We start from the raw sequence: 26,336 nt of genomic DNA, 5'->3' as shown, positions 1-26,336 counted from the left end.
GTGTGTGTAAAACACATACATACACCTTTTTTGGTGTAAAAAAAGGCCAAAAAAAAAGCCAAACATTTGTAAACAAAATTCTTTGACTAATTTAACTCACTGTGGGTGATTCCTGAGGTGTTATTTATTCCCTGGTAGATTTTCCAGGGGGTACTATGGGCAAGGGGGGCAGGTGCTGATTTGGAAGTCTCATAAGCAAAGGCTTATGAACATTCTTCCCTCATCACTGAGAAAGAAGAGCTCATTCTCTTGTTCCCCAGGCAGTGAAGCAGAAGTATGATTTCATCAAAGAGGAGGAAGATGATTTCGCTGTTAATTTTATTATTGATACCCTGTGTACTTTACAGAACCCTTTCAACCCAGTATCTGATCTGCTGTTCCCCATAGCTCTACCTCTGTGGGATAGAGAGAGCAAAGATTATCACAGTAGCCGTGGAGAACCAGCCCCCGGGTTAAATGACCCCCCTGCGGCCACAGAGCCGCTTTAGCACATGGTTTCCTCATCCCCAGGCCGGGATTCGTTCTCTCACTCTCACTCCCCTGGAGAAGCTTGACCCCTAGCACCAGCAGCTCCATCACTTTCCACTGGGGCAGTGGACAAGCCTCCGCTCTCCTTCAGCCTGCTAAGCCCCACAGGGACTGTGGCCCACCTGCACAGGTCAGGGCCCAGGAGGGTCTGACAGCATCTAGCTGATAAACATGGGGCACAGGTCTTCATGCAAGAAGAGTGTTCATCTCAGAGTAAGACAGCCTGTCTCTCAGGGGAGGGCAGATTTGACGGGTCACAGTGGCACAGAGGCTGCCGTCTGTCAAGGCAGGATTAGGGGGGCACGGGAAAAGCCCTAGCAGTAGCATCATGGGCCCTCTAACCAAGTGCCCACAAGCGAGGATCTCTCCTCCAGCCCCTGCCCCAGCTTGGCACACCAGACAGAGGACCTGCTTGGTCACAGGGAGGACAAGTTGTGTTAGGGCTTCACCGGAGAACTGGCCTCCCTCCCCCACCAGTTCTGTTCAAGGCTGCACACTGACCTTGGTTTTCCCAAATGGATTGTTGGATCTGTTTTTGATGTGTATGTACAAAGAATTTACTGTGGGAAAAGGGCTTGGTCTGCCTCAAAGTGCAATTTGAGTGTTTTTCCTTCTGTTGTGTGCTTATCTATCCATCTCAGGCAAGGAAATGTTCGTGACATATATTGCTTTGCCTCTTGGTGAAGGGAGTTCCTCATATATTCTTTGTACCTTGCATTAAATGGTCTGTGCCATGGACACTCTTCCTGATAGACTAAAATATGTTTGTCTTTGACAGATAAAATAGGCTTTGGGGCTTCATTTTCCAACTTTATCCCCAAATGAAAGTCCAAAATACAAATCTTTGTCTCAGGATTAATCCTTTGTTTTAGGCCAGATCGTTTTCTCTCCCCAGGTGGTAGTGATGTTCTAGTTCTAGGGTTCCCCTCCCACTTTTTTTTTTGCTCTACCGGAGCTTCATTGCTACGTGTGGGCTCTCTCTAGTTGTGGCAAGCAGGGGCTGCTCTGTAATTGCAGTGCACTGGCTGCTTATTAGCATGGCTTCTCTTGTCGCGGAGCACACGCTTTAGGGCATACAGGCTTCCGTAGTTGAGGCTCTCAGGTTCTAGAGCACCAGCATTAGTCGTGGCACACGGCGTAGCTGCCCCAAGGCATGTGGAATCTTCCTGGACCAGGGATTGAACCTGTGTCCCCTGCGTTGCAAAGTGGATTCTTAACCATTGGACCACCAGGGAAGCCCCATGTCCCCACTTTTAAATACCTTATTACTAACCAGTTATCCGTGATAATAGGAAGAGATCACTGGTTTTTGAAAAGTTGATTATTATCTTTAAATTCAGCCTCTTCCCCTTCAAAATCATTTATTGGTACTTTTAGCACTTGGTAAAATTGGGTTGAGGGCTTCCCTGATAACTCAGTTGGTAAAGAATCTGCCTGCAATGCAAGAGACCGCAGTTCGATTCCTGGGTCAGGAAGATCCACTGGAGAAGGGATAGGCTACCCACTTCAGTATTCTTGGGTTTCCCCTGTGGCTCAACTGGTAAAGAATCTGCCTGCAATGTGGGAAACCTGGGTTCAGTCCCTGGGTTGGGAAGATCCCCTGCAGAAGGAAGGGTACCCACTAGCCTGGAGAATTCCATGGACTGATAGTTGGGCCTCCTTTGTTCCAAAGTGAACCAGTATTCAGTAGACCATCCAAGGATTGGTGTAGGGAAGGTCTGAAGCGAGAGTTTGACCCGCTTACACTGTGGGAACATCTCCTGGGTCTTGAGAGGCTAGAGGCACAGTTGGGCAGTGGAACCTCAGACATCCGTGCACTGCTCAGGGAGAATGGCCTTGAGTTGTTGGGCCTCTCCCCAGTCACCCCTCCACCCTTCTCCTGGACAACTCAGGCCGGTCTGTTGATCAGCAGCAGGCAAAGCAAAGACCTGACGGTCCACCTCCTTCTAACTCCTTAGTTTTCTTCTCTGAGCATAGTTTTTATGGGAGGAAACAGCACCACCATGGCCCTAATTTTATTACCAGCCATAGTAGAGTACAAGACTGCATGTGCTAGGAAAGCACTTGGTCTGAGCTCGAGTATCAAGAAGGGTAATGGGTCTGAAGTTAGCCTCTCAGGTTGTGGTGCCTCCAGAACTCCATTCGTTGCTGGTGGGACTATAAATGGGCATCACTACTCGAAACCTGTTCAGTGGTGTTTACTAAAGCTAAATGAATGCCAACCCTGTTACCCAGCAGTTAAACCTCCAGGTGTATCCCCAATGGAAACGAAAGCTCTGGTTCACTAAAAGACACACGCAAGAGTATTCTTAGCAACACCATTCATTATAGATAAAAACGGGAAAGAACTGAAACGTCCGTCAGTAGTAAAACGGACAACTAAATGGTGGCATAGTCCTCTAGTGCAGTGAATCCCACACAGCAGTAACAAAGAATGAATTGCTGTGTACCCAGCTGGGATGGCTCTCACAGGCCTAATGTGTAACACAAGAAGCCCTTCACGGAAAACTGTATATACTGCATTCTTCGGTTTGTGTAAAGTTCAAGAAAATCACCTATAGTGATACAGGATAATGGTTACCTCTGAGTGGGGTGGGCAGTGGGTATTGATTGGGAAGGATAATGGAAGAGTTTTCTGGAGTGCTGGAAATGTTCTGTATTTTGCTGTGAGCAATGGATAGTGGGGTGTACACAGCAGAAAAGATCTGCTGGGCGGTATCCTTAAGCTACTCATCTGGGCTCTAGGCACCAGGCCCTGTGTCAGTCAGGCCTCCTCAGTGAGAGCTCGTGGTAGAGGGCTGAAGGGTGCGTGTAGGCCCAGTCCAGTATTGGGGTATCTGCGCATCCTTACTCCACCCTGACTTCTGGAACAGTCAGCTCCACACACATGGCACGCCACCACTCCCTGCTGCCTAGTGTCTCAGTGGGAAGTATTTTCTACATTAGCGAGTCACGGGGAAAATACCACCAGTCATTCCCCTACTTGTAGAGCTGGGCAGGAATTCATATGCAGAGGAGTAAGCAGGAGGCTTGCCTGCCTCTCTGCGTTCCCGCTTAAATGGGGTCTTAAGTCTTCCAGGCTCCCAGCTCTCTTGACGTGTTATGGAAATGATTAATGATCTTGTTCAAAGTCAGGAAAGGCAGCGAGGGTCCTGGGCAGGGCCACGCCCTGGGTCCTGGGCACTCCCCCCTGACCAGTAGGCAGGAAGGCAGCCATGTGCCTTCTGTCCTGGGTCCCTGCCCTCGATTGCTTCTGGTCATCCCTGGAACGTGCCCACTCTCTGTGGTGGGGAGGAAGTGGTCCTCTCCTAATATGCCCATCATGCTCGAGGAACCCATCTCCCCGCTCTGCACTCGTCCCTGCTCTGCTGTGTCTCCAGTCCCGGTGCCAGGGAGGAGTCCGAGGACCAGGAGCAGGCTTTGTTTGGCTCCATTTGCACTGAAGGCCCCGGACAGCAGCACTAGGGCCAGCGCCCAGCCCAGCAGCGTTCCCACCCCCCGGGGTAAAGCCCCCGGAGCCCCCAGCAGCGTGCCTGGTCCCAGCCTCATAAAAGCCCTTTCCGCATCTCCCTCGGGCTGCTTCAGGCTCCCTGGCTGAAATCTGATAAGGGGCCTCTTTGTTGGAACTGTCAGTCTCCTTTATTGAGGAGGGAACTGGAGACCAGCGGCATTTCTTGGGGTACAGATAAGGCCCTGGATTGCTGTCAGAGGGACCATGATTAATTACCCTCAATCCAAGCTCCTGCTTTGATAGCAGTGACTGACAGCCCACAGGGTTTCCCGCAACGTGCTCCCGCCCACTCTGGGAGGTGTAACAGGGGCGGGGATTCGGCCCCCTGCAGGGCCAATGCTGGTGACCCACGGAGAGTGCTCTGCACTAGCTGCTGGCCTCCTTCCTGGCTCTCTGCAGGTTGCTTTGGCTTTTATTGTGGACTGAGGCCAGCTGTCTCTCAGGTGAAGAGGCTCTTTAGAGTAAGATGTAATCCAGCCCACAGGGTGGGCCAGAAGCTCCCCCACTTCCCCCCAAGGCTAGGGGAATAGGCACTGCTTATAGACTTGAACTTCGAGTTTTTATTCCTAGACTCATAGGACTTTAGAGCTGGAAGTCATCTAGTCCAAATTCCCTGCTTCAGCCAGACAGGGAAACTGAGGCCTGAATATGTCAGCCCCCCATCCCCACGCCCCAGTATGATGTTCTTGGGTTTTTTTCGCCTTGTTCAGGGAGGGAAACTCAGCTAAAAGGTCTTCTCCCCCTCTTTCGTAGTTGAGTCTCCTTGGGACACAGGAGATGGCTCCTAGGCCCACTAAGCACAGGGCAGACCACAGAGCCAAACTAGCCTGAGGACCCTGCTTCTGTCTTAGTTGTCGAAAAAATCAAAACCAGGGCAGGTTTTATGTCCGGACTGGCTGCTTAATGTGAGAAAGCCAGGATGTCATCTAAAGTTGGCTTGCAGGATATGGTCAGCTTTGTTTCTGGTGGGACTGAGGGGCCCACCTGCTCTGGATGCTACTTTTAGGGGTTTTGTGGAGGGCCATCCATGAGGAGGAAAACGCCTGTTCCTCTTACCTGCCGATTCCTGGAACTGGGGTGCCTGGCCAGGCAGTAGGGGCCCTGCTGAGAGAAATCACAACCCCCACATGCCCAGAGTGGGGCTGGGTGGCAGAGCAGCCCTGGTGTAGGGGAGAGGTCACCCTGGGGACTCAGAATGCCACCTTGCTCCTAACTCATCTTCTCAGGACCCGTATCTGCCCGTTTCCCATGCCCCTGAGCAACTCCCAGCCTAACGCAGTCAGTTGCTGTGTGACTATAAAGAGGCGAATTTTTAATGACTTTTCACATCTATGATGTTGTTGTCTTTGAAAGAAGTCATCTCAAATGACTAGACATTTAGTCCAGTGACTGCTCTGAGGGAATCTATAATTCCTCCCTGGGGAGCTGCCTTCAGAGGCAGTTCAAGCCACACGAGGAAATCGGTCATGCTGTATGGCCACACCTCATCTTCACACAAAATCAGTATAAACCGCCTGCTCACTTCATCCTATTTTCCTGGCTTGTTTCCTTGAATGACTGTTTCTAAAAGTAAAACACACCCTATATTTGAAGATCTACCACCTTGGAGAGAATCTAATGAAAACAGTATAAACTCTGAAAGCTATTCACAAGTGTAGTTCCAAAGCCATGTGTTAGCTGGCTCTCCAAGGACACACTTCTGAAGGACAGCACACCCTCAAGCCCAGCTTGGTGGTCACTCACTCGGCCATGCCTGTTCTATGTATATCTCAGACCCAGCCACCTTCCCCTCTTAACACTTGTCTCCCCTTCTCTATGGCCCCACTGAAAGACTTCATGGTTTCTTTACCTTCTGAAAACCCCCAGCTCTCCATCCATTCCTGTGCTGCCGGTCCTCTTATTGCAGGGCTCAGACGCCAAGGGCTGAACCACTAGAGTCCTCACTTCCTTGGTCTATTTAATAAAGGTCCTGACACTCACAAACCTGCCAGTATCGAGAAGAGCCAGTGACTTCTGTTCAGGGCTGTCAGCATTAGGCACTTAGAGCCAGTGACAGACCCAGGCGGGCACACCACTGACAGGAGGAGCATGCGTTTGATATTCCCTGTCGGGTTGGCACAGAGCTGGTTGCTTTGACTCTGAGAAGCACGTTGTTTGTTTAATCTGCATGGTAGTTTCGCTTATTAAACTTCATAATATTCAAGACATGATGAAGGGAAAAACAGTCCCTGCTTTCATGGAGCTTACGATCCTCCTGGGATACCAGACGAGCATAAGTGAAATATGTGTGATTATTTGTGGAACTTGTAGTGGTTATAATAGAAATTCGGAGAGGAAAGAAATATATTCGAACCAAGGTGGTTAGAAAATTGTTCCTGGAGAGAGTGAACATTGAAGGCCCGTATAAGGAGGATTTGAGCACATCATTTTAGAGTTGATGAAGAGGAAGAATAAAACCCAAAAAATAGAGGAGAAAGAATTTGGGTTGTGGGGTGAGGGTGAAAAGACGCAGCTGATTGAGTGAGAGTAAGTTATTGGAATGTGTTTGAAACACATCATACATAATCTTCTAAGTTGGGGCTTCCCTGGTGGCTTAGATGGTAAAGAAGCTGCCTGCAATTCAGGAGACCAGGGTTCAGTCCCTGGGTTGGGAAGATCCCCTCGGGGAGGGAATGCAACCCACTTTAGTATTCTTGCCTGGAGAATTCCATGGACAGAGGAGCCTGGTGAGCTACAGTCAGTGGGGTCGCAAAGAGTCAGACACAAGTGAGCAAATAACACACATACAATCTTCTAAGGAGTGTTCAGGAACCTGAGTCATGATATTGAACATGTGAGGCGGGCTGGGTTGGCAATAAGAGTCATTGTGGGTTTTTTAAACTAGGAAGTGAGTAATGGGGTGAAAGTGGTGTTTTCATCAGATTGTCTGGCAGTAGCATGCAGGTTGAACACGTGGATTCAGGGCTGCTAGGGTCTCTAATGGGGAGCCAGTGAGGGCCTGGCCCAGGGTGATGGCTGTAGAGAGCAAGTGAGCTTTGAAAGGTGCCTCAGAGGAGGAATCGGTGAGCCTCCAGACAACCTAAAGGTGGGGAAGAGAGAAGAGGAGCAGTCTCCTTCTGAGGTTCCTGCCCAAGACCTCTCAGAGCGATGGTGTTGCTGAATGAAGAGGCAAGGATGGGAAAAGGGAGCTCGCCTAGGGGATGAAGGGGAGCTGAGTGTGAACATCAGACCTGGAAGTGAATGGGTCATGTGTAAAGATGTTCCGGAAGCTTCTGGAACTGACATCTTCAGGGTCCTGTGGGAGGGAACCTTGGAAGTGGTCCTCCAAACTCTCAAGGCAAGGCCATGAAGGCTCAGGCAGACCAGCTATAGAGGAAGGAGACCTTAGCCCTGTTCTGCCGGAAGACCAATTTTGTTGTGTGAGACCTCTGTGCTTATGACAGGAATGAGGTCTGCTGTACAGAACAGCACAGGGAGAAGTTAACCAGCGTGTGCGCTGTTGTGTCTTAGGAGCATGCCGGCAGTCCTCTGACATTTTACCAGTGATCCTTTGGATTTAACTCTGTGGCCTTTGTCAAGACAAAGGTCTTCAAGGCCTCTAGCTCCCTCCTACACTGAGGAAGGGGGCCTGGGACCACCATAGCAGTGCCGTGTGTTTGCGCTCACACTGCTTCTCCCTCATAATCGTGGGACCCTTCACTCCACTCTGGCTTGAATTACCCTATAAAAAGAGCGAGGGCAGTGTGCAAGGACTGAGATGAAAATGCCATTCCTTGAGGGGAAAGAAGCAGGAGGAGCTGAAACAAACAGCCCTTCTCTAATCAAGCTGGCCTGACGTCCACCAGGCAGTCAGTGAGACTGCAGCAAGCCGGAGTGGGGGTGGGAGGGGGTCTGGCGGCGGGTGGGTGGGCAAGGCAGAGGAGGAGCAGCCGGTGTACAGTAAAAGGACTTGCCATCAAAAGGCAACAAGTCTCATACGGTGCCCCGGACGGTGACCCTTCCCGCTGGAATTCTCCCCTCTGACCTCCAGATCATTAATCCCGGGGCTGCCAAATGACAGTCATCCATCACGCCTCCTGACGAGCATCCCGGCTGCCCAAGAAAGGAGCCTGGCCGCGCCCTCCCTGCCGTCCCCGGGTGCTCATTAGTGGGCCTTCCTGCTCCGGGCCAGGTTTCCTAATCAAGTCCCTGACTCCTGTCACTTCCCTTCGGGGCCAGGGGGCGGAAGCAGCTCTGACCCTCCCTCTTTCAGAGGCCAGGGAGGGGGTGGAGTGATTAGTGGGGAGAGAACTGTTGAGTGGCTTTTCATCCCCTTGGAGACCTGTGTGCCCAGCAGCTCCTTTGACATGGTGGGGACACAGGAGACAAAAAAAAAACCATTTCTCTATCTTGCAGCAGGAGAAGAGATAAGGAGAAAACAAGGCAGGATGAAAATAAATTAAAGCACGGTTATAAACGGCGCTGAGAGCTGCAGAAGAGAAGCCCGGGAGCTGTCCATGTGGACAGTGGGACAGGCCCTCCCCTGTGCAGGGGTCAGGAAAGAGTTAATTCACTGGGGAGGCAGCCAAATGACTTCTGAAGGCTCTAGAGGACTGAGTTGCCAAATCATTCAGTTCAGTCGCTCAGTCGTGTCCGACTCTTTGCGACCCCATGAACCGCAGCATGCCAGGCCTCCCTGTCTATCACCAGCTCCCAGAGTTCACTCAGACTCACGTCCATCGAGTTGGTGATGCCATCCAACCATCTTATCCTCTGTCATCCCCTTCTCCTCCTGCCCTCAATTTTTCACAGCATCTGGGTCTTTTCAAATGAGTCAGCTCTTCGCATCAGGTAGCCAAAGTATTGGAGTTTCAGCTTCAACATTAGTCCTTCCAATGAACACCCCAGACTGATCTCCAAATCATTAGGAGTCATATTGCTAGCAAAAAATAAACTCTTTGAAATCATGTAGTCTGGCTCTCTTATTTACAGCGGGGAGCAGACCCAGAGAGGCCATGTGCTTTACCCAAGGCCACACAGCCTGTGAGTCAGACCTATCTCTCTGTTCTTCCTGAGGAGACCTGGCAGCTAGTCTGATAGCTTCCAGGCTTTGGGAGTTTGACTCAGATTACACTTCTTAGCATATTTGTGAACATGTTTCCAACTCAGCAAAACGTGGCCATGCACAGATGTCTTCTTTCTCTGCCTGAAAATGACCTAGCCCTGTGTTTCTCTCCTTGCACCATCGCAGGGACCCCCATCAACCGAATCCCCATTATGGCCAAGCAGATCCTGGACCTGTACATGCTGTATAAGCTGGTGACGGAGAAGGGGGGCCTGGTGGAGATCATCAACAAGAAGATCTGGAGAGAGATCACCAAAGGCTTGAACCTGCCCACGTCCATCACCAGCGCCGCCTTCACCCTGAGGACCCAGTGAGTGGCCCGCGCCCTGCAGAAAGGCGGCTGAGGCCTGCAAGAGGGAATTAACCTTGAGGCAAGGAAGGAAGGAAATTCCACCATGTAGTGAGCAAAATGGGCGGAATGCCTGAAAGAGCCAGGAGCTTTCTGAGATGAATCCCTCGGTCACCTCAGTAAACTGAGAGTGCCTTTTCTCAGGCGTGTCCTGTGTCTGTTGCTTCACCTTTCCGTTTCGTTTCATTTCATTCATTTCATTTCACCGGCAACCCCACCAAGCAGGTTTTGTCCCTGTTTTCCAGATGACAAGAACTAAGTCTCAGAGCCTAGATTGTTTGGTCAGAGCTGTATCAGTTAGTAAGCAGGCTGAGGTTCATACCTGGACTTCTGTCTCTGAAGTCCACAATCTTTCCAAGACATCTTCTCCTACCCAGTACCCGACTCTAAGCCTGGCTCTTTATACTTGACATTCAGCTTACCCAGAGGAAAGCAGGCAGGCCTCCACTGGGATTGGTGACCTGTTTTTGTACCCATTTGAGTTAATTATAAGGGTGGCAGGAGCAGGGGGAGCATTGAAGAAGGGGGTCCAGAAGCAAATCTGTTCTTTGGGAACTCGGGATGTTGCTCTGTGAAGAAGACAGAAGGATCAGCCGTGTGTGGCTTGGGTGGCTTGTTAAGGCCTTGCTGAAAAGTAGAAGGGTCTTATCCAGTGAAACAGTTCCTGCAGAAGTTGGGAACAGAGCGACAGCCAGCAGAGCCATCTTTCTCCGAGGGTTCTTAGGTAGAGAACTGCTTTCTTGGGGCATCTCCCACAAAGCGGGACGGCACTTCTAGGCCTACACACAACGGGAAGGGTTGCGCCTGTCTGAACAGCTGACTCAGAACGGTTAGGAGATCAAGGAGCCAGAAAGACATTGCAAAACATGGCATTTCCCCTTTCTCCCAGGGCACTGGAAAGGTGCCACATGGACACAGAACATTAGTGATGATAGCCGTTTCCCTGATGAGCCATGACTCTAGTTCCAGCCGCACTTAGCCCTGGGTGTGGTTAGGGAGCCTGGGCTGGGGCGTCCCGCCATCCTGAGGGCTCCTCTTCCACCAAGTTCTCCAGGTTGTGCTCCTTCGTCCTGGAGGACAGAGCCTGCCCCACAGAGGCCCCTTGCAGAGGATCATCAGCTTACACTGGGCGGTCCTGGCACTGCATTTTGGGTGATCCTTCCTTCCTTCCCTCCATCCAGGTATATGAAATATCTCTATGCCTACGAGTGCGAGAAGAAAGCCTTGAGCTCCCCTGCTGAGCTGCAGGCGGCCATTGACGGCAACAGGAGGGAGGGCCGGCGGCCCAGCTACAGTTCCTCCCTCTTTGGCTACTCACCCACCGCTGCTGCTGGGGCCCCTGCCCTCCTCTCCCCACCCAAGATCCACTTCCCCATCCTTGGGCTGGGCTCCAGTGGTGGCACCAGTGCCAGCGGCTCTCGAGTATCCCCAGCAGCTCCTCTCAGGAAAGGTCTGCAGGGCTCCTGGGGGAGAAGGGGCACCAAGGTCCCTGGGTCCAAGATGCAGGCGGGAGGGCAGGTTGTGGGCTGCATCCAGCTCTGGTGCCTTTGTCAGGTGATGGAGTCCCGGTGACCACCGTGCCCGTGCCAAATCGCCTGGCTGTGCCTGTGACTTTGGCTGGCCAGCAGGCCAGTACCCGGACGGCCACGCTGGAGCAGCTGCGGGAGCGGCTGGAGTCAGGGGAGCCTCCTGAGAAGAAGGTGTCCAGGCTGTCAGAGGAGGAGCAGCGCCTGGTGCAGCAGGCTTTCCAGCGCAACTTGTTCAACATGGCACGGCAGCTGCCCATGAAGATCAGGATCAATGGCAGGGGTGAGCAGCAGCCTGTGTGCCAGGCCCTGGCTCCATTCAGGGTGGGTTCACGTCCAGGGACTAGGGTGGGGGCCCTCCAGGTGCTGCCCCCAGCCCTCTCACCCAATCCACAGAAGGATCTAGAGACCAGGGAGTCACTTGGGGGTTCAGTGGCCACGGAGACCTCAGTTCACCAAGCTGAGGTCATTTTCCAGGGTGCCTGCAGTTCCTCAGGCGTGCCCTGTTTTGTAGCAAAAAGGAAAAGCAGTTTTTCAAAGAGGAGGAGCCGGAGACCTTCAGGGCCAATTGCGAGGTCTTCCCTGTCCACTCCTGCTTTTTGATCTGTCTCAGTTAAAGGGCTTGCCCTTACCCCCCACTGCCCCACCACCTGGAAGAAAGACTGCGCCCCACTCCCGAGGCCCAGCAAGGGGCCAGAGCTGCCTCAGGCCGGCAGCCAGTGGCCCTCAGGAGGGAAGGGAGGAGGAAATACAAGTTTGGCAGCATAATGGACATCTGTCCCTTGCCCTCCACATTTTTCAGATGCCCCACCTTCTCATCCCTACAGCCACACACCCCACACCCCTCATTCCTGTTTCTCCCCTTTCCCCCTCACACATTTCTTTGCCATTCTTGACTCTCTTTCAGAACAAACATGAGCAGGCTTGTGTTGGGGGAAAATCAGGTGTGAAGGGAGCTGTGTGTATTCCCAGGCAGCCCCTTCCTGTCCCACTCTCCCCTGGTGAGGAGCCCAAGGAAACGAGATGGTGGCCCAGAGCAGGGCTCTGCCCTGTTCCCTGCTCAGGCCAGCTGCCCCTGGTCCTGCACAAGCCAGAGGCTAATAGATGAAGCAGCTCATCTGGAAGAATTCTTGGCTCTCAACATCAGGAACGGACAGAGTCTCAGGTGGGCCGGGCAGAGGCCTCGTGTGCCAGTGCCTGCCGCCTTCCATAGACCGTGGATGGCTCAGATGGAGAGGGAGTGACAGGGACTGGATAGGCAGACCCCATCCTTGAGGACACCCCAGTCTAATTAAGGGGAGGAAGAAGCCAGGCGAGTTCTCAGTGGATGGGGCTGGTCTTAGTGATCTCCGACCCCTTCGCCCATCCTGGCCCCCCGTCTGGTGGATAATGGGTGCTCAGGGTTTGTTGAATCACACTGAACGCATCAGTGCACAGCTATGAGCCGAGGTCCGCCTCCTTCCCAATGTGACCCCTCTTCTCTGAGAGCAGAGCGAGTTAGGGAAGTGAAGTGAGTCAGTGGAGAAAGCAAGCAATAGGATATTGACCAGCCTGGGTCTCCTGCCAGACCTTATGCTCGAGAAGGTTACACGGGTGCTTTCGAACTCTGGGAGGCCTTAGCCTGCTGCGGCCGGGCTGGGAGGGTGGCCAAGCCTCAGAGGGGGTGACAGAAATGCCCAAGGGCTTGACCGGGCCTGCCGTCTCCCTTGTCCCCAGCAGAGGACAGAGCAGAGGCCTCGGCGGCAGCACTGAACCTAACCACAAGCAGCATTGGGAGCATCAGCATGTCTGTGGACATCGATGGTACCACTTACGCAGGTAAGGGAGGTGCAGGCTGGCAGCCAGTCTCGGTGCGGCTCCCTGCAAGGCCCCCTCGCCCCACACTCCTGTCTGAACACCTTCCCAGGGGGCCTTCCTTTCATGTTGTCTCAAAGTTCTAAAGGTAAAGTAGTTCTGGATGAGGAGGACTGAGGACTGCCAACAGGATGGCAGGTCCCCCTCCACCTGTGACGGAGTCATAGAGACCCCTTGTCTAACCCTTTTTTGACCAATTGGTTGGCTCGCTCATTAAAAGAAAGTCATTGAATGTAAGGAATCATAATCAACTCCATCCATGTCTTTAATATTGTATTGTAAACTAAATTGGGGTTTCCCAATGGCACTAGTGGTAAAGAACCCTCCTGCCAATGCAGGAGACATAAGAAACATAAGTTCGATCCTTGGGTCTGGAAGATCCCCCGGAGGAGGGCATGGCTGTCCGCTCCAGTGATCTTGCCTGGAAAATCCCATGGACAGAGGAGCCTGGTGGGCTACACAGTCCATAGGGTCACCAAGAGTTAGACACCACTGAAGCGACTTAGCACACATGCATGCGTAAGTTAAATGTGTCCACCATTACAGTCTTCCTAAGCACAGGTCTCCTTTCTTTGACGGGTTCATCTCTAATCTTCCTAAACATGGTCTGGGAACACTTCCCTTAGAGCCTTTGGGGCCTTTCAGCAAATTGACTGCCCACCTCAGCAGCTTAGACACACCTGCTGGCAGGGCAGTATCGGCACCAAGCGCACCACCCCGCCTGGAGCCTCACCCAGAGTTAGGCAGCAGTGAGATGGTGAGGGACTGAACCCCTGCACCTGTCTCTGCTCTCGCCACCTGCTCACACTGCCTTCTCCCCTCCTCCGCTCACTCAGGTGTGCTGTTTGCCCAGAAACCTGCAGTCCACCTCATCACAGGATCCGCCCCCCAGAGCATCGGCAGCAGCTCCAGCAGCAGCAGCAGTTCTCACTGCTCACCAAGTCCTACCTCGTCCCGGGGCACCCCCAGTGCAGAGCCCTCCACCAGCTGGTCCCTCTGAGGGGCAGGACCCAGCTCCGTACTCCCCACTCTTCCTTCAAGAGCGGCGGAAGTTGATGCACAGAATTTACCTCATCTCATGGAGCCCACATCAGACACCATTTGGCCAGATGTTGAGAGTTTGGACATGTCCATCTGCCCAGGCTCCATCAGGTCCTGCTGTACTCTAGAGGCAGGGAGAGGCTGGAGGGGCCTGACCGGGCAGTGTTGTCCAATCAGGGATTGTCCTGGGGAACTGGGCGGGGTCTGTGGGCGTCCAGCTTCCTCCAGGGCTCCCAGGCCCCCTCCCATCCCGGGCACAGTGTATTGACAATCTGTAAGCTGACACAGGGCTGGAGGCTCTCCACACCCTTTCCCCTTTAATTTATTTCTCTTCCCCTGCCTTCTGCTGTGACTCCAGGGTCACTGGTGTCTTTCCCTGCTCAGCTCCCCCATCTTTAACTCCCATGTGGGGCTGCTTGGAGCCAAGAGCACACCTCTGCGGCCCTTCTCTGCTGAGCATGGGATGGGGTCCTCCCAGTCCACCTTGCCTATACCATGTTTGGTTCCCGGAGTGTGGGTCCCTCAAATTCATGTCTTGAAGCAGTCCTCAGGGCCCCATATCCCTTTTTAATGGTTCCGAGCAAGGGCTGATAAGGGCAGTCCTCAGGACCCAGGGCCTGCTGGGGATCTGCCAAGGGAGAGGCAGAGCCCCGGGGGTGGCCCAAGCAGGCCCTGGCACCCACTCCACTGGCCCTTTTCTGACCCACCCAGACCTCAGGCCCCTGCCCCTGCCCCCGCCACCCTCCATTGGTCCCTGTTGGCCAGCTCTCCCAGGAAACAGCCCGCTTGTCCCTCAGGCCCCGCCTCTTCTCGGCGGGGGGCCATCTCAGCCCCTCCATCCCCAAACCTGCCAGTGTCAGGTTCATTGAAATACCTCAGATTTGTAATTGTTGATGTTTGACTCTTCAGGAAGTATTTGCATCTCTGAAATCTTTTTTATATGTGTTTGCTGACTTTTGTGGGTTTTTTTTTACTTTAAAATTTTTATTGTTGTTACTGTAGCACCAAAGAAATGAAAGCAGATGTCCCCCAAAGCCGAGCAAATGGTTTGGTACCCCAGCCCCTCTGGCCCTTCCCTAAGATCCCCCAGTGAGGAGGAGGGGGAGGCGGCAGGAGAGATGACTCAGGGATCACAGCGGCGGGAGGAGGTGGAACGGAGGGACCCCTCTCATGCAGGTTGGGTCCTGAAACCACACTGGTTGTCAGGATGGCCCTTGACCCATTTCCCACCAGAGTGAGGCAGTCCCTCACCAGGCTAGGGGCAGGGCATCTCCCCTTCACTCAGCATTCCCACCTCAGGGCAGGTGCAGACCATGGAGGCCATGAAGCCTGCAGGGGTCAAGCTGCCCCAGAGGGTGAGGAGGTGCTGAGAGAACTCTGCCTCTCCTCTTGGATGCTGGGGTGAAACAGGCTGCTCCTGTGTCATAAAGAAGAGGTGATTCTCACGCATGGCTCACCTCTCAGTCAAGTTCGCTCTGCAGTGTTCACTAGAACCCCGCCCACTGTGACATTATCCGGCGGTAGCGGTGGGAGGCTGAGGTGGACCCAAGCCCACACAAGTCCCACGCTCAGTCTGGCTAGGAAAGGGAAATCAGACACGAGCACAGAACACATACCTCAGCCCGGTGAGCTGCAGCGCCACCAACTCCATCTCCTCTCTCTCCCCTAGCCCCCAACACCATCTCACTCTCACACACACACACACACACACACACACACACACACAGTCCCATCCGCTGGGGGCTGACCCTCTCCTGGCCTCACCAGGCCAGCACAGGGCTGGGCAGAGAGGGGCATCTGGTGTCTGTGTCAGGGAGGAGCCTGGTTGGCTGGTGCTGGGCCCACTTGAAGGCATCACAGACATTTGGCCAGTGTGTCTTTCTCAGGACTTTGGTCACGAAGGATGGACCCTTGCCACCCGGAGGACACAGGGACCATGTGCTGTGTCTTCCTGGTTGTTGGATCCTCTCCTTTCCCCAGGCAGCTTGCCCAGTCTCGCCCTCTCATCAAGGCCTTGCTTCCCTGAGGGGCAGCAGCAAGGTCTCAACCTGAAAGCCAGAGGGTAGGCATGCCTGCCAGTGCCCCCAGAATGAGGCCCTGGGCCAAGAAGAGCTCTCCGGACGGTGCAGCCCTGAGGTCACATGGCAGCCATTGACCGGGGCACTCTGTCCCCTCCCCTTCCCCATCTTGTATTTAACCAGGAAAAAAATGTGATAGCACAGGGGTAGCCTAGGCAGTGGATGAATACCTCAGAAGTCCTCTTGCAGCAAGTGTCTGTATATGTTGTGGTTATTTTCTATCTTACATGTTCTCGAATGTTTATATTTCAATAAACCTCTACCTCTTCACACAAGCAGGACACAGGTGCTTTGGCTCTTTGATTTGACAGTAACAGGAAGAGGGCAAGGGACTTCCAAATAAAAGGGGCTAAATAAACTATTCCTCTGATCCCTTGATTTTTCCTAAACTTTCTCTTCACTGCTCACTCACTGTTTCCCCAAAGCACTTACTCTCAGCCTGTCTTCTGTATTAGCTGGGTGCCTCTGATACTGCATGACCACCCGCACTGACCCCTGGCATCACGTCAGGGTCCCAGCAGGCACAGGGCCACGAGCAAGCCCTCTTTCAACTCCTGCTAAGTACAGTCCCCACACTTACAGAGCTCACACTCTTGTCTGGAAGGCACACACGACTCTCGACAAAACATGATTGGAACCCATGGGCAGATAAATGCTGGAGCAGCTCACTAGGGAATCCCTGGAAGGCTTCCTCAGATCAGATCAGATCAGTCGCTCAGTCGTGTCCGACTCTCTGCGACCCCATGAATTGCAACACCACAGGACATTTCAGCAGGAAGCATGAAGTTGCAAACAAGACATGAGGAAAAGTGGACGAACTGATCCATGTGGTATCAGGATCTGGCATTGGGGAACTGGATAGTACTGGTAGACAAAAGTGTGGCTGGGGCCAGGATGGAGCCCAGGCTGAGGGATTTGGGCCTATCCTCAGCATCAGGATACTACTGCTGTGTTTTGAGGAGGGCATAGGCTTAGAGGCTTTTCTAGAAGGGTGACCTGGAACTGGGAGACATTCTAGATGTGGACACCCTGGGACACTGCCACTGAAACTTAGGCCTAGGCCCAGGCTGCTCAGCATTTTTCTCTACCGCGGTGCACATCCTATGGGCACAACCTGGGACTGACAGCACTAAGAGAAACGGGCAGAGAACTAAAGCACTGGGCAGGTTTGTGATTGTCCTCCTCCATCCATGACAGACACCTCGCCTGTCAGACCTTTCTCTGCCATTTTGAAGTGCTGGAAAGTGAGAGTGACATTGGGACAGTCTTGAACCTCTCACTGATATTTTAAAAAATTTTTTGAAAGAAATAACCAACCCTTTAGTACTTATTTACCCATAATTGGGATAACACGTCACAACTTCCAGAGACACATCACAGGGCTGCCACGTGGAGATTCAGCGGGCCTGTTATAGAAGGAGGCCGCCAGATGAGAAGAAGCATGGTCCAAAGACATATTAACAGCATGGAGTGAATGTGAGGTGACACTGAGGGAGAAGTGGCAGCTGAATAAGGGTCCAGTGAGAAATGGAGAATCTGGGAAGAACAAGGCACCAGGCCTGCAGTTCCATTCCACTCTCAATTAACAGGAAAAAAAAAAAAAAATATATATATATATAGAGAGAGAGAGAGAGAGAGAATATCTAAGACCTTGAGAAAAGAAGAGTTCTTCAAACTAGACCCTCCAAAAAAAAAAAAGTTCATCAGATACCAAAAAATAAAAAACTGGCAGGAGATACTTGCAATACAGAACTGACAAAGGAGTAGTCAGAATTTTTTACAAATGTTTAAGACAAAAGCAGTCTTAAGATCAAACCAGTCAATCCTAAAGGAAATCAGGCCCTTATTATACAGAGCGAAGTAAGTCAGAAAGAAAAACACTAATACAGTATATTAATGCATATATGTGGAATTTACAAAGATGGGAACGATGACCCTATATGCGAGACAGCAAAAGAGACACAGATGTAAAGAACAGACTTTTGGACTCTGTGGGAGAAGGTGAGGGTGGGATGATTTGAGAGAATAGCATTGAAACATGTATATTATATGTGAAATAGATCGCCACTTCGGGTTCAATGCATCAAACAGGGTGCTCAGGGCGGGTGTACTGGGATGACCCTGAGGGTTGGGATGGGGAGGGAGGGTCAAGATGGGGAACACATGTACATCCATGGCTGATTCATGTGAATGTATGGCAAAAACCACCACAACATTGTAAAGTAATTAGCCTCCAATTAAAAAAAGAAATCAGGCCTGAATATTCATTGGAAGGACTGATGCTGAAGCTGAAACTCCCAATACTTTGGCCACCTGATGTGAAGAACTGACTCATTGGAAAAGACCCTGATGCTTGGAAAGATTGAAGGCAGGAGGAGAAGGGGATGACAGAGGATGATGTGGTTGGATGGCATCACCGACTTGATGGAGATGAGTTTGAGCAAGCTTTGGGTGTTGGTGATAGACAGTGAAGCCTGGTGTGCAGCAGTTCATGGGGTTGCAAAGAGTCAGATACGACTGAGCCACTGAACTGAACTAAAGACAAAAGCGAAAAAGAAAAATTGAGCAGATGGGGCAAAGTCATAAACAGATGTTCTGCAGAAGGGGAAATAAAATGACTGGACATCAGTGATCAGAGAAACAGAAAAAACATTCGCTGTCATCAGATTGTCACAAGCTGTAGTCTTAAAATACCAGGCCTTGGATTCCCTGATGGTCCAGTGGTCCAAAAGAAGGGACATTTGATCCCTAGTCTAGGAAGAGTACACACACTAAGGGACAATTAGACCTTTGCACCACAACTATGGAGCCCTTACGCTATAGAGTGTGAGCACTGCAACAAGAAAAGTCACCGCAAGACTAGCCTCTGATCGCTGCAACTAGACAAAGCCCAGCAGCAATGAAGACCTAGTATGGCCAAAAAAAAAAAAAAATACACCAGGCCAAGATGGAAAGCTATGGGAGCTCTCAGACTGCTGGGGGTAGTGTAAATCAGCCTAACTCTGAAAGACACTTTGGCTTTTCCTAGCAAAATGGAACATGAACATGACGTGGGGCCCAGCAATTCTGCTACCAGATTTGTACCCCAGAGGAAATCTGCACGTGTGCCCCAGAACGTGGGATGTGTGTAGCTGGCAGTGATAAGGAGGCTGTAAAAGTCCCAATTACTGAACATTGGTGTGGGCCAGGTGTGCTTTTAAGTTCTTTGCAGGAATTAACTCGTTTGCTCCTCTACACGTATATGACACGGGAGGTACGGAGAGGCTGAGTAACTAGCAATGCTGTCCCAGAGTGCAGAGAGGAGCAGTCAGTGGTAACGGAACCCAGGGTCTGTGCCCTAACCACGAGCAAGGCAAAGCACTCTGTACTCAAGTGTCTCATGTAACACTAAACCCACAGACGTGTGAGGCAGTGACTTTGTTCATTCTGCGGATGAAGAAACTAAAGGGCAGAAATGTGCACGAGGTCACATGTAGTGAACGGCAGGCTGGGAACAGACTCTTAACGCAGTTGTCCCACCTCTCCCTCATGTGCATTTTTCACTTAGGGCCGGGGTAACCCAGCGCGGTGATGAGAAGGAAGCAGACCGTAGAGAGTGGGTGTGATTATCACTCTAGCCCAATCGTCCCCACGCCGCGCACAGCAGGGAATCGCCTGAGGGACTCCAGCATCCCGGGGACCAGCCTTCCCGGCCACTAGCCGCAGCCTCCCTCACCTCATTGGCCAGGGCTGGGTATGTGCCTTCCGCGCAGCCAATGGGGCGAGGGGGCGGGGCGACTGGGAAAGACGCTCGGCGAGTGGAGGGAAGTCCCCCAGCACAGACCGCGTCTCCGCCCGCGTCCCTGAGAAATGGAGTGCAAGTTACTGCCCGCAGAGAAGGAGGAGTTGGTGGCCTGGGGCTTCTGGAAGAGAAGGTTTGTAACCACCGCCGGAAGGAAGGGGAGAAGGAACCAACCAGACCAGCAGGACTGGGAAGCGTGGGGCCACCCGTCTGCGCTTGGAGACGGTGAGTACAAAGCCCCGCAGCAGCCGGGACACAGGGACACACAAGAAGGCCAAGGATGGTGAGGTGGTCTGTGCCGAGGGAACAAGCCGGAGCCGGGTCTAAGATAAGCCAGTGGAGGGCAATGCTCGGCCTCCAGGGAGGACCTTTGGGACAGGGGGCAGTCCTCTGGTTTGGAGGCATTGACGGTGTTTTCCCTGGTTAAGGGATCCAAAAAGGTCCATGTGAGCAGAAAGGATGGGTATTTACTGTCCAACTCCAGAATGTGTGGAGGAGCCCTAGGGCAGTGGGACCTCAGGCTGGCCCCAGGAAGGGTCTGGAACCCAGAAGCACTGCCCATGGAAGGTATTTTTGCCCTCCCAAAGACCAGCCCAACCTGCTGCCTGAGCTACAGAACAAAACAAGAGGACCAAACCAAAGGTCAAGTTTATGTCTTCTGCATGCATGAGACCCCCTGGTGTGTGTGTTTAGTAGCTAAGTCTGTCAACTCTGCGACCCCATGGACTGTAGCCCACCAGGCTCCTCTGTTCATGGGGATTCTCCAGGCAAGAATACTGGAGTGGGTTGCCATGCCGTCCTGCAGGGGATCTTCCCAACCCAGGGATGGAACCCAGATCTCCCACAGTGCAGGCGGATTCCTTACCATCTGAACCACTAAGGAAGCCCGAGACCCCTTGGGCTGAAGCAAAATCTCTCTGTCCCAGTTTAACTTTCTGGGACTTGTCAGCTCCATTTGCTCTTACTGAAATCCAGCTTTTTCCACAGAGAAAAACAGGGTCCCCAGTTTAGTTTTATGTGTCCAGTCTTCAGCCTTGGATGGATTACTCTTTTGTCCCAAGTCAAGTGGCCCTAGGAAGGAGATCGTTGATTCAGTTGGGTTCGGTACCCAGTGCTGGATCTCTCAATGGAGAATTTGGCAGCCCCCACAGTGGCCTGTTTATGTCAGGGACTGCAGAGAACATTTTGCAGAGGACAATGCTGGGGAAACAATCCCAGAGATGTTCTGTCCTGTCACCCTGCCAGAGTCCCCCTCGGCAAAACCCTGCTTCACTTAAGGCAGTTGATGGGGGGAGTGTTCAGTGACGGCATTGAGGAAGATTCTGGGGGCATGTGGCCCAGCTGACAGAGCTCTTTGAGAGAAGGAAGCATATAAGAAGGTAGGGAGGGAAGTTCAGAAAAAGAAAAAACAGCCAGATGACCTCAAGGGGGATGTAACCCTGAGCGGTCTGGCCCGTGGGCATTGAAGGTGGCCCTGCTCTCAAGCTCAGAATAGACAGCGTGAAATAAGAAACCACCCTTCTGGGACAGGTTAGGGAACCAGGGGCTGACCTGCTGTTTTGCTGTGTGACCTCAGGCAAGTTACTGCCCTTCTCTGGGCAGTTTCTTGTCTGTGAAATAGACACTGTAGAGCACAAGTAAATGAAAACTCACTGTGAAAAGTCAAAAGCCCAGTGCCAAGGCAGTGAGTTACAGGGTCCTAGCTGGCCCAGGGGCAATCAGTGAGCCACCAAAGCCCCACAAGGATCCCAGCATCCCCACTGGCCACTCCCTGCCCAGCTCTACTCTGAGCCACAGGGTCCCTTTGGGAAAGGGCCAGGCAGTCCCACCCATGAAGAGTTAGGAACCTTATGCCACATGAGCACTGCAGGCCCCATGGCAGGTAGGGGACAAAGACAGCCTCTGACTGTAGCTACCTACAATAGACTGACAGAGAGCTTGTCCTTGGGAGCTAAAGGCATAGCCACAGGGTCCTCCCCTCTCCCCAAGAGTCCTTGTCCCCGCTCCTTGGTTTCCTGAGGCCTGTCAGTCCAGATCCTCTGTGCTAGGACTGCTCGGCTTACTGGGGCTGGGCCGGGGGCTGACCTCAATCGTGTGCTGTAGGGCGAGGCTGTGAACCTGTTCCCTGGTGGCTCTGGGCCTCAGTCTCCGCACCACTTTTCTTCCCCAGCCTGGGCACGGGCACTGGCCCTGGCCACCAGCTTTTCTGAGATACTCCTCTCCTCTGTGGTTCCAGGGCTGTGGCTGAGGTCTGGGAGTGGATAAGGCAGAGGCTTCCCCCGACAGAGGGCACAGGGGCAGGGCAGGTACCAGGTATGAAGGCCAGGCAGCTGAGGAAGCCAGGTGAACTAGCCAAGGCCCACACTGGAAGGACCCTTCAGGCCCCTGATTCTCCCTCCAGTTTGCAGATGGAGAGACAAGGGCAGAGAGAGAAACTAGGCCTGGATCGCACAGAGAGGTAGGGAGTGCCCCTCTGGAGAATCCCCAAATGATGCCTTCAGCTGAGAGCTGGCTGGAGGTGCCTGTCCTCCCAGCACTCCCTTGATGCTCGGAGCTGCACCAGCTCCTGTTTCCTGAGGACACAGTTCCCAGCCTGAGGGTCCACTGATGGACCTGCCCTGCTTTGCTCAGGATCCCCAGAGAGCAGCTGAGGCAAAGGACGGGAGCCCCCACCCAGCTCCTCCACGCAGAGTCATAAGGATGAGGCCCGATCACTGTTAGTGCGGTACGGAAGCTCCAGGTCGTGAACATGCTACATTGTCTGTCATTGGTGGCCGTTCATTATATCCGATTGTTTCCTGAACTTAATAAGAAGTGGGAACAATGCCTTGTTGGTGGAACAATGGATAGATTATGTGGCTAAAGCCCCCCTACACGGTTGATCTTGGGTCTGTCTCTGGTTTTATGACCTTAATACTGATACCCAAACTGGACCCCAGGTATAAAGAAGGTCAGGGGCACCAGAAATAGGCACGGTGCCCCAGGTCTTGTGTGATCCTCACATCTTCCTTTGAAGTAGGTACTATCAGTATCCCCATTTTGCAGATGAAGAAACAGAGGTTTAGAGAAGGCAGACTTGTTCATGCTAACCTAGTCAGTTGGTGGTGGTCAGTTTTCTTCCCCTCCAAATTTTTCAGTGACTAAAAATTTCCCTGAATCCAAAAATATTGATGGGTGATACTCCCTCAGTGCTTCCTGTATGACTGATTCCACCCCACCGGAGAGCTGCCTGAGGGCAAGCCCAAGTCCCTAATCCCCTTCAGTCTCCATATCCTTCCCCGTCTCCCCGCATGCAGTCCCTATGCACCAGGTCGGGCCCACAGAGCCTTGACCCTGAGGCATTTGCTTTGTGCCAGTGAGGACTGAGTGCCTGGTCCCCACCCAGGGCCACCCCAAGACAGAGCAAGGGCCCCAAGGCTCAGATCTTGGCCCTCAGTAGAGACATCCTGATTTTGATTCACAAGCCTTCTTCTCGCCACCTCCAGAGATCACCCTACCTTCACCTCCCTGGTGGCCTCGGCCTCTTTCCCAGACCCTCTGTTTCCTGGGCACAAGGACCCAGGGTTGTCTTAGAGGGCCTGGCCCACACCATTGCATCCTCTGTCTGGGAGGCCCTACTTCCAGCCCCATCCCCAGCCCTGAGGGAGGGCAGCCAGGACCAGCCAGGCCAGCTATCACCTTCTGTGAGGGTGGGCGGGGGCCTGCTCCCAAGCTCTCCTCTCTGTCTCTGGGGGGGCCCACCCTGGACACTCCTTGGGTTCCATTGTGGGCCTCGGCTCTGGCAGCACCTGGGGCCTGGTGGGGACGGCAGGACCCTGGCCCCTTGCCCTCATCCCATTCTGAACCTCATTAACCCAACCAAGGCCAGTGGGCCACTCCACTGGGAAGCAGGCCATAAAGAGTTGGAGCGAGCATGACCGAGGGACAGCAACCCAATAGTAAACCACATAGGGTCACGGTATCACCAAAGGCCAGAACCCCTGAGTCCCGCCAGCCCACTCCCAGTGCACAGATGGGGACCTGAGCCCAGAGTCAGCAGAGGGTTTGTCCAGGGCCAGCAGGCCACAACCCATCTCTGTGTTCTTGAAAGCCTGCTGCCAAGAGACCCAGGGAGGATTCCACAATGGCCTGCCCCACAGACAGTGGACTGGAGGCTGAGGGGAGTGGGCTTGGCTGGTGCCCACTCAGTAAATGCCAGTTTGGTCCCCAAAGAGAAGCCAAGCTAGGCCCAGACCTCCAACAGGCCTGGAGCCCACCTTGCCTGCACAGACTCCGGGAGGTTGCCTGGGTTCTCTGCTGGGTGGGGCCTGCGCCTGTGGGAAGGGGGCGGGTGCAGAAGACTCTGGAACACCTGGCTCCTGGCCTCCCTTCTTGGCCGACCGCACTGTCCCAGTTCTCATTCCTGTCCTCAGGTGTGGGCAGACCTAGGTCATGCTCACCTGAGGGCACGGACCCTTGCCCCTAGTAGCTCTCATTGCAGCTTCCAGGGCCAGCTGGACCCAGAGTCCCGCTCCTGCCCCTAGTCATCCCGTTCAGCCTGGAGCAGAAGGGCTGCCTCAGCCCAGGAGGCTCCACACCCTGGACCTGAGCCCTCAGCTCTGCAGAGGCCCAGACAGAGAGTTTGGGACGTATTCTACAGACAGAAAATCTGAGGCCCCATGAGGGGAAGGGGCTAGTCCCTGTGACGAACTGGGGCTGCCTGCTTTTGTGCACCAGCCCCTGGTTTCTGGCTTGGGGAAGACTCTAGGGTCTTTAGGAAGGGCTTCTTGGGGGTCCTGACTCCAGATGGGCCCCTCTTCCCCTGACCGCAGACAGCTCCCAGTTCCTTCCATTTTCCACCTGGATCCTGGCAGCCCTCTGGTTGTTTTTCTTCTCCAAAGCCTGCATCTTGCTCTTGTCACTAGCCAGGGCCAGGCAAGGAAGGACAGATTGCAGCCCCTTCTGAAGGGAACCTCACCCCCATCTTCTAATGCCAACAAACACCCCCACACAGGCTCCTCCATCTGGGCAGGGCCTGGCATGCAGAAAGAAGCCCAATTTCCAACCTGGACCCCAATCTGCCTCCCCCACCCCTATGTGGATGAGGTGTCTGGGGGCTCACTAAGTGGCCCTTCCTGTGGACATGCCAGCCTCTGCAGCTGTGTCAGGGTCCTGGAATTAAAGGAGGGGAAAAACAAGACGAACAGCTGGGTCCTTAAGATCCCAAGTCACATCCAACCCATCCAACAAGAAGGCAGAGGGGGACTTCCCTGGTGGTCCAGGGCGAAGGCTCCGGACTCCCATGCACAGGGCCCAGGTTCCGTCCCTGGTCAGGGAGCTGGATCTCACATGCTGCAACTAAGACCCAGCACAGCCAAATAAGCAATTTTTTTTTTAATAAAAGGAAGAAGAAGAATGAAAAAGATTTTAAAAAGAAGGCAGCAGGAAGCACATTAGAAGCTGTCATGGGTTAAACTGTGCCCCTGAAAGAAAAATGTGTTTGCACTTTAACTCCCATTGCCCTAGAGTGGGACTTCAGTTGGAGTTGGGGTCTGTACGGAAGTAAATTAAAAATGAGCTCATTAGAGTGGGCCCTGTGCTGTGCTCAGATACTCAGTCGTGTCTGACTCTTTGCAACTCCATGGATTGTAAGCCAAAGAGGCTCCTCTGTCTATGGGATTTCCAGGCAAGAATGCTGGAGTGGGTTGCCATTTCCTCTCCAGGGGATCTTCCTGACCTAGGGATCCAACCCTATAAATAGGGGAAATCTGAAAACACGGATGCAGAGAGAGTGCCTCCTTCACATGAAGGCAGAGGCTGGGGTGATGCCCCAGTGTCAAAGACTGTCAGCATCCGCCAGGAGCTGGGGGCAAAGTGGGAAGGAACCAACCCTGCTGACACCTTGATCTCAGACTCCAGCCTCCAGCTAAGACAGCAAGTTTCTGTAGGTTAAGTCCCACCTTGTACTGGGTTATGGCAGCTCTTGGGGCTTCCCCCGTGGTTCAGCAGTAAAGAATTCGCCTGCCATGCAGTAACCACAGGAGGTGCTGGTTTGATCCCTGGATCTGGAAGATCCCCTGGAGGAGGACATGGCAACCCACTCCAGTATTCTTGCCTGGAGAAGCCCATGGACAGAGGAGCCTGGCGGGCTATAGTTCATAGGGTCACAAAGAGTCCGGCATAACTGAAGCAACTTAGGAGGGAGGGTGGCAGCCCTAACAGGCTAACCCAAAGGGTACGTAAGATCAAAGCCCCATGGCAGCTCTTTGGCCCTAAAGGGACCCTGATTCAGAAGGCGGACTTCTGTCTCAAAGTGGCCAGGCCTGCAGTAGCGTGAAGTAACGCTAGTAGTAGTGAAGTGTAACAATAGCAGCTAACATTTTAGGACTACGTGCCACGTGTCCAGCACAGCACCGAGCCTTTTACAGGCTTGTCCAGTTTAACCCTCACAGCCAGCTGCTGAGGGAAGGAAACTGTTATTCTTCTTGATTTTTACAGATGAGGCCCAAAGAGGCTTCCCCGGTGGCTCAGCTGGTAAAGAATCCACCTGCAATGCGGGAGACCTGGCTTCGATCCCTGGGTTGG

The 26,336-nt window shown here is 53.0% G+C and overlaps 1 protein-coding gene across 2 annotated transcripts in view; it reads left to right on the top strand.

Annotated features, from left to right (window-relative positions):
- ARID3B (AT-rich interaction domain 3B) overlaps positions 1-16,266 on the top strand; it is a 48,123-nt gene extending 31,857 nt beyond the window's left edge. The window contains exons 5-9 of one of the 2 annotated variants that reach the window (XM_061394839.1): positions 9,270-9,453; positions 10,674-10,942; positions 11,047-11,301; positions 12,738-12,836; positions 13,709-16,266. In XM_061394839.1, the coding sequence (XP_061250823.1) occupies positions 9,270-9,453; positions 10,674-10,942; positions 11,047-11,301; positions 12,738-12,836; positions 13,709-13,872 (971 nt within the window). In that variant the 3' untranslated portion in view covers positions 13,873-16,266. Of the gene's footprint in view, positions 1-9,269; positions 9,454-10,673; positions 10,943-11,046; positions 11,302-12,734; positions 12,837-13,708 lie in introns of both variants that reach the window. The other variant, XM_061394838.1, reaches the window with a different exon arrangement.
- The last annotated feature ends 10,070 nt before the right edge of the window (positions 16,267-26,336 follow it).

Source organism: Bos javanicus, chromosome 21 (genome assembly GCF_032452875.1).
Source record: "Bos javanicus breed banteng chromosome 21, ARS-OSU_banteng_1.0, whole genome shotgun sequence".
Classification (NCBI taxonomy): Eukaryota; Metazoa; Chordata; class Mammalia; order Artiodactyla; family Bovidae; genus Bos; species Bos javanicus.
This window is presented reverse-complemented; position numbering and strand designations above follow the sequence as displayed.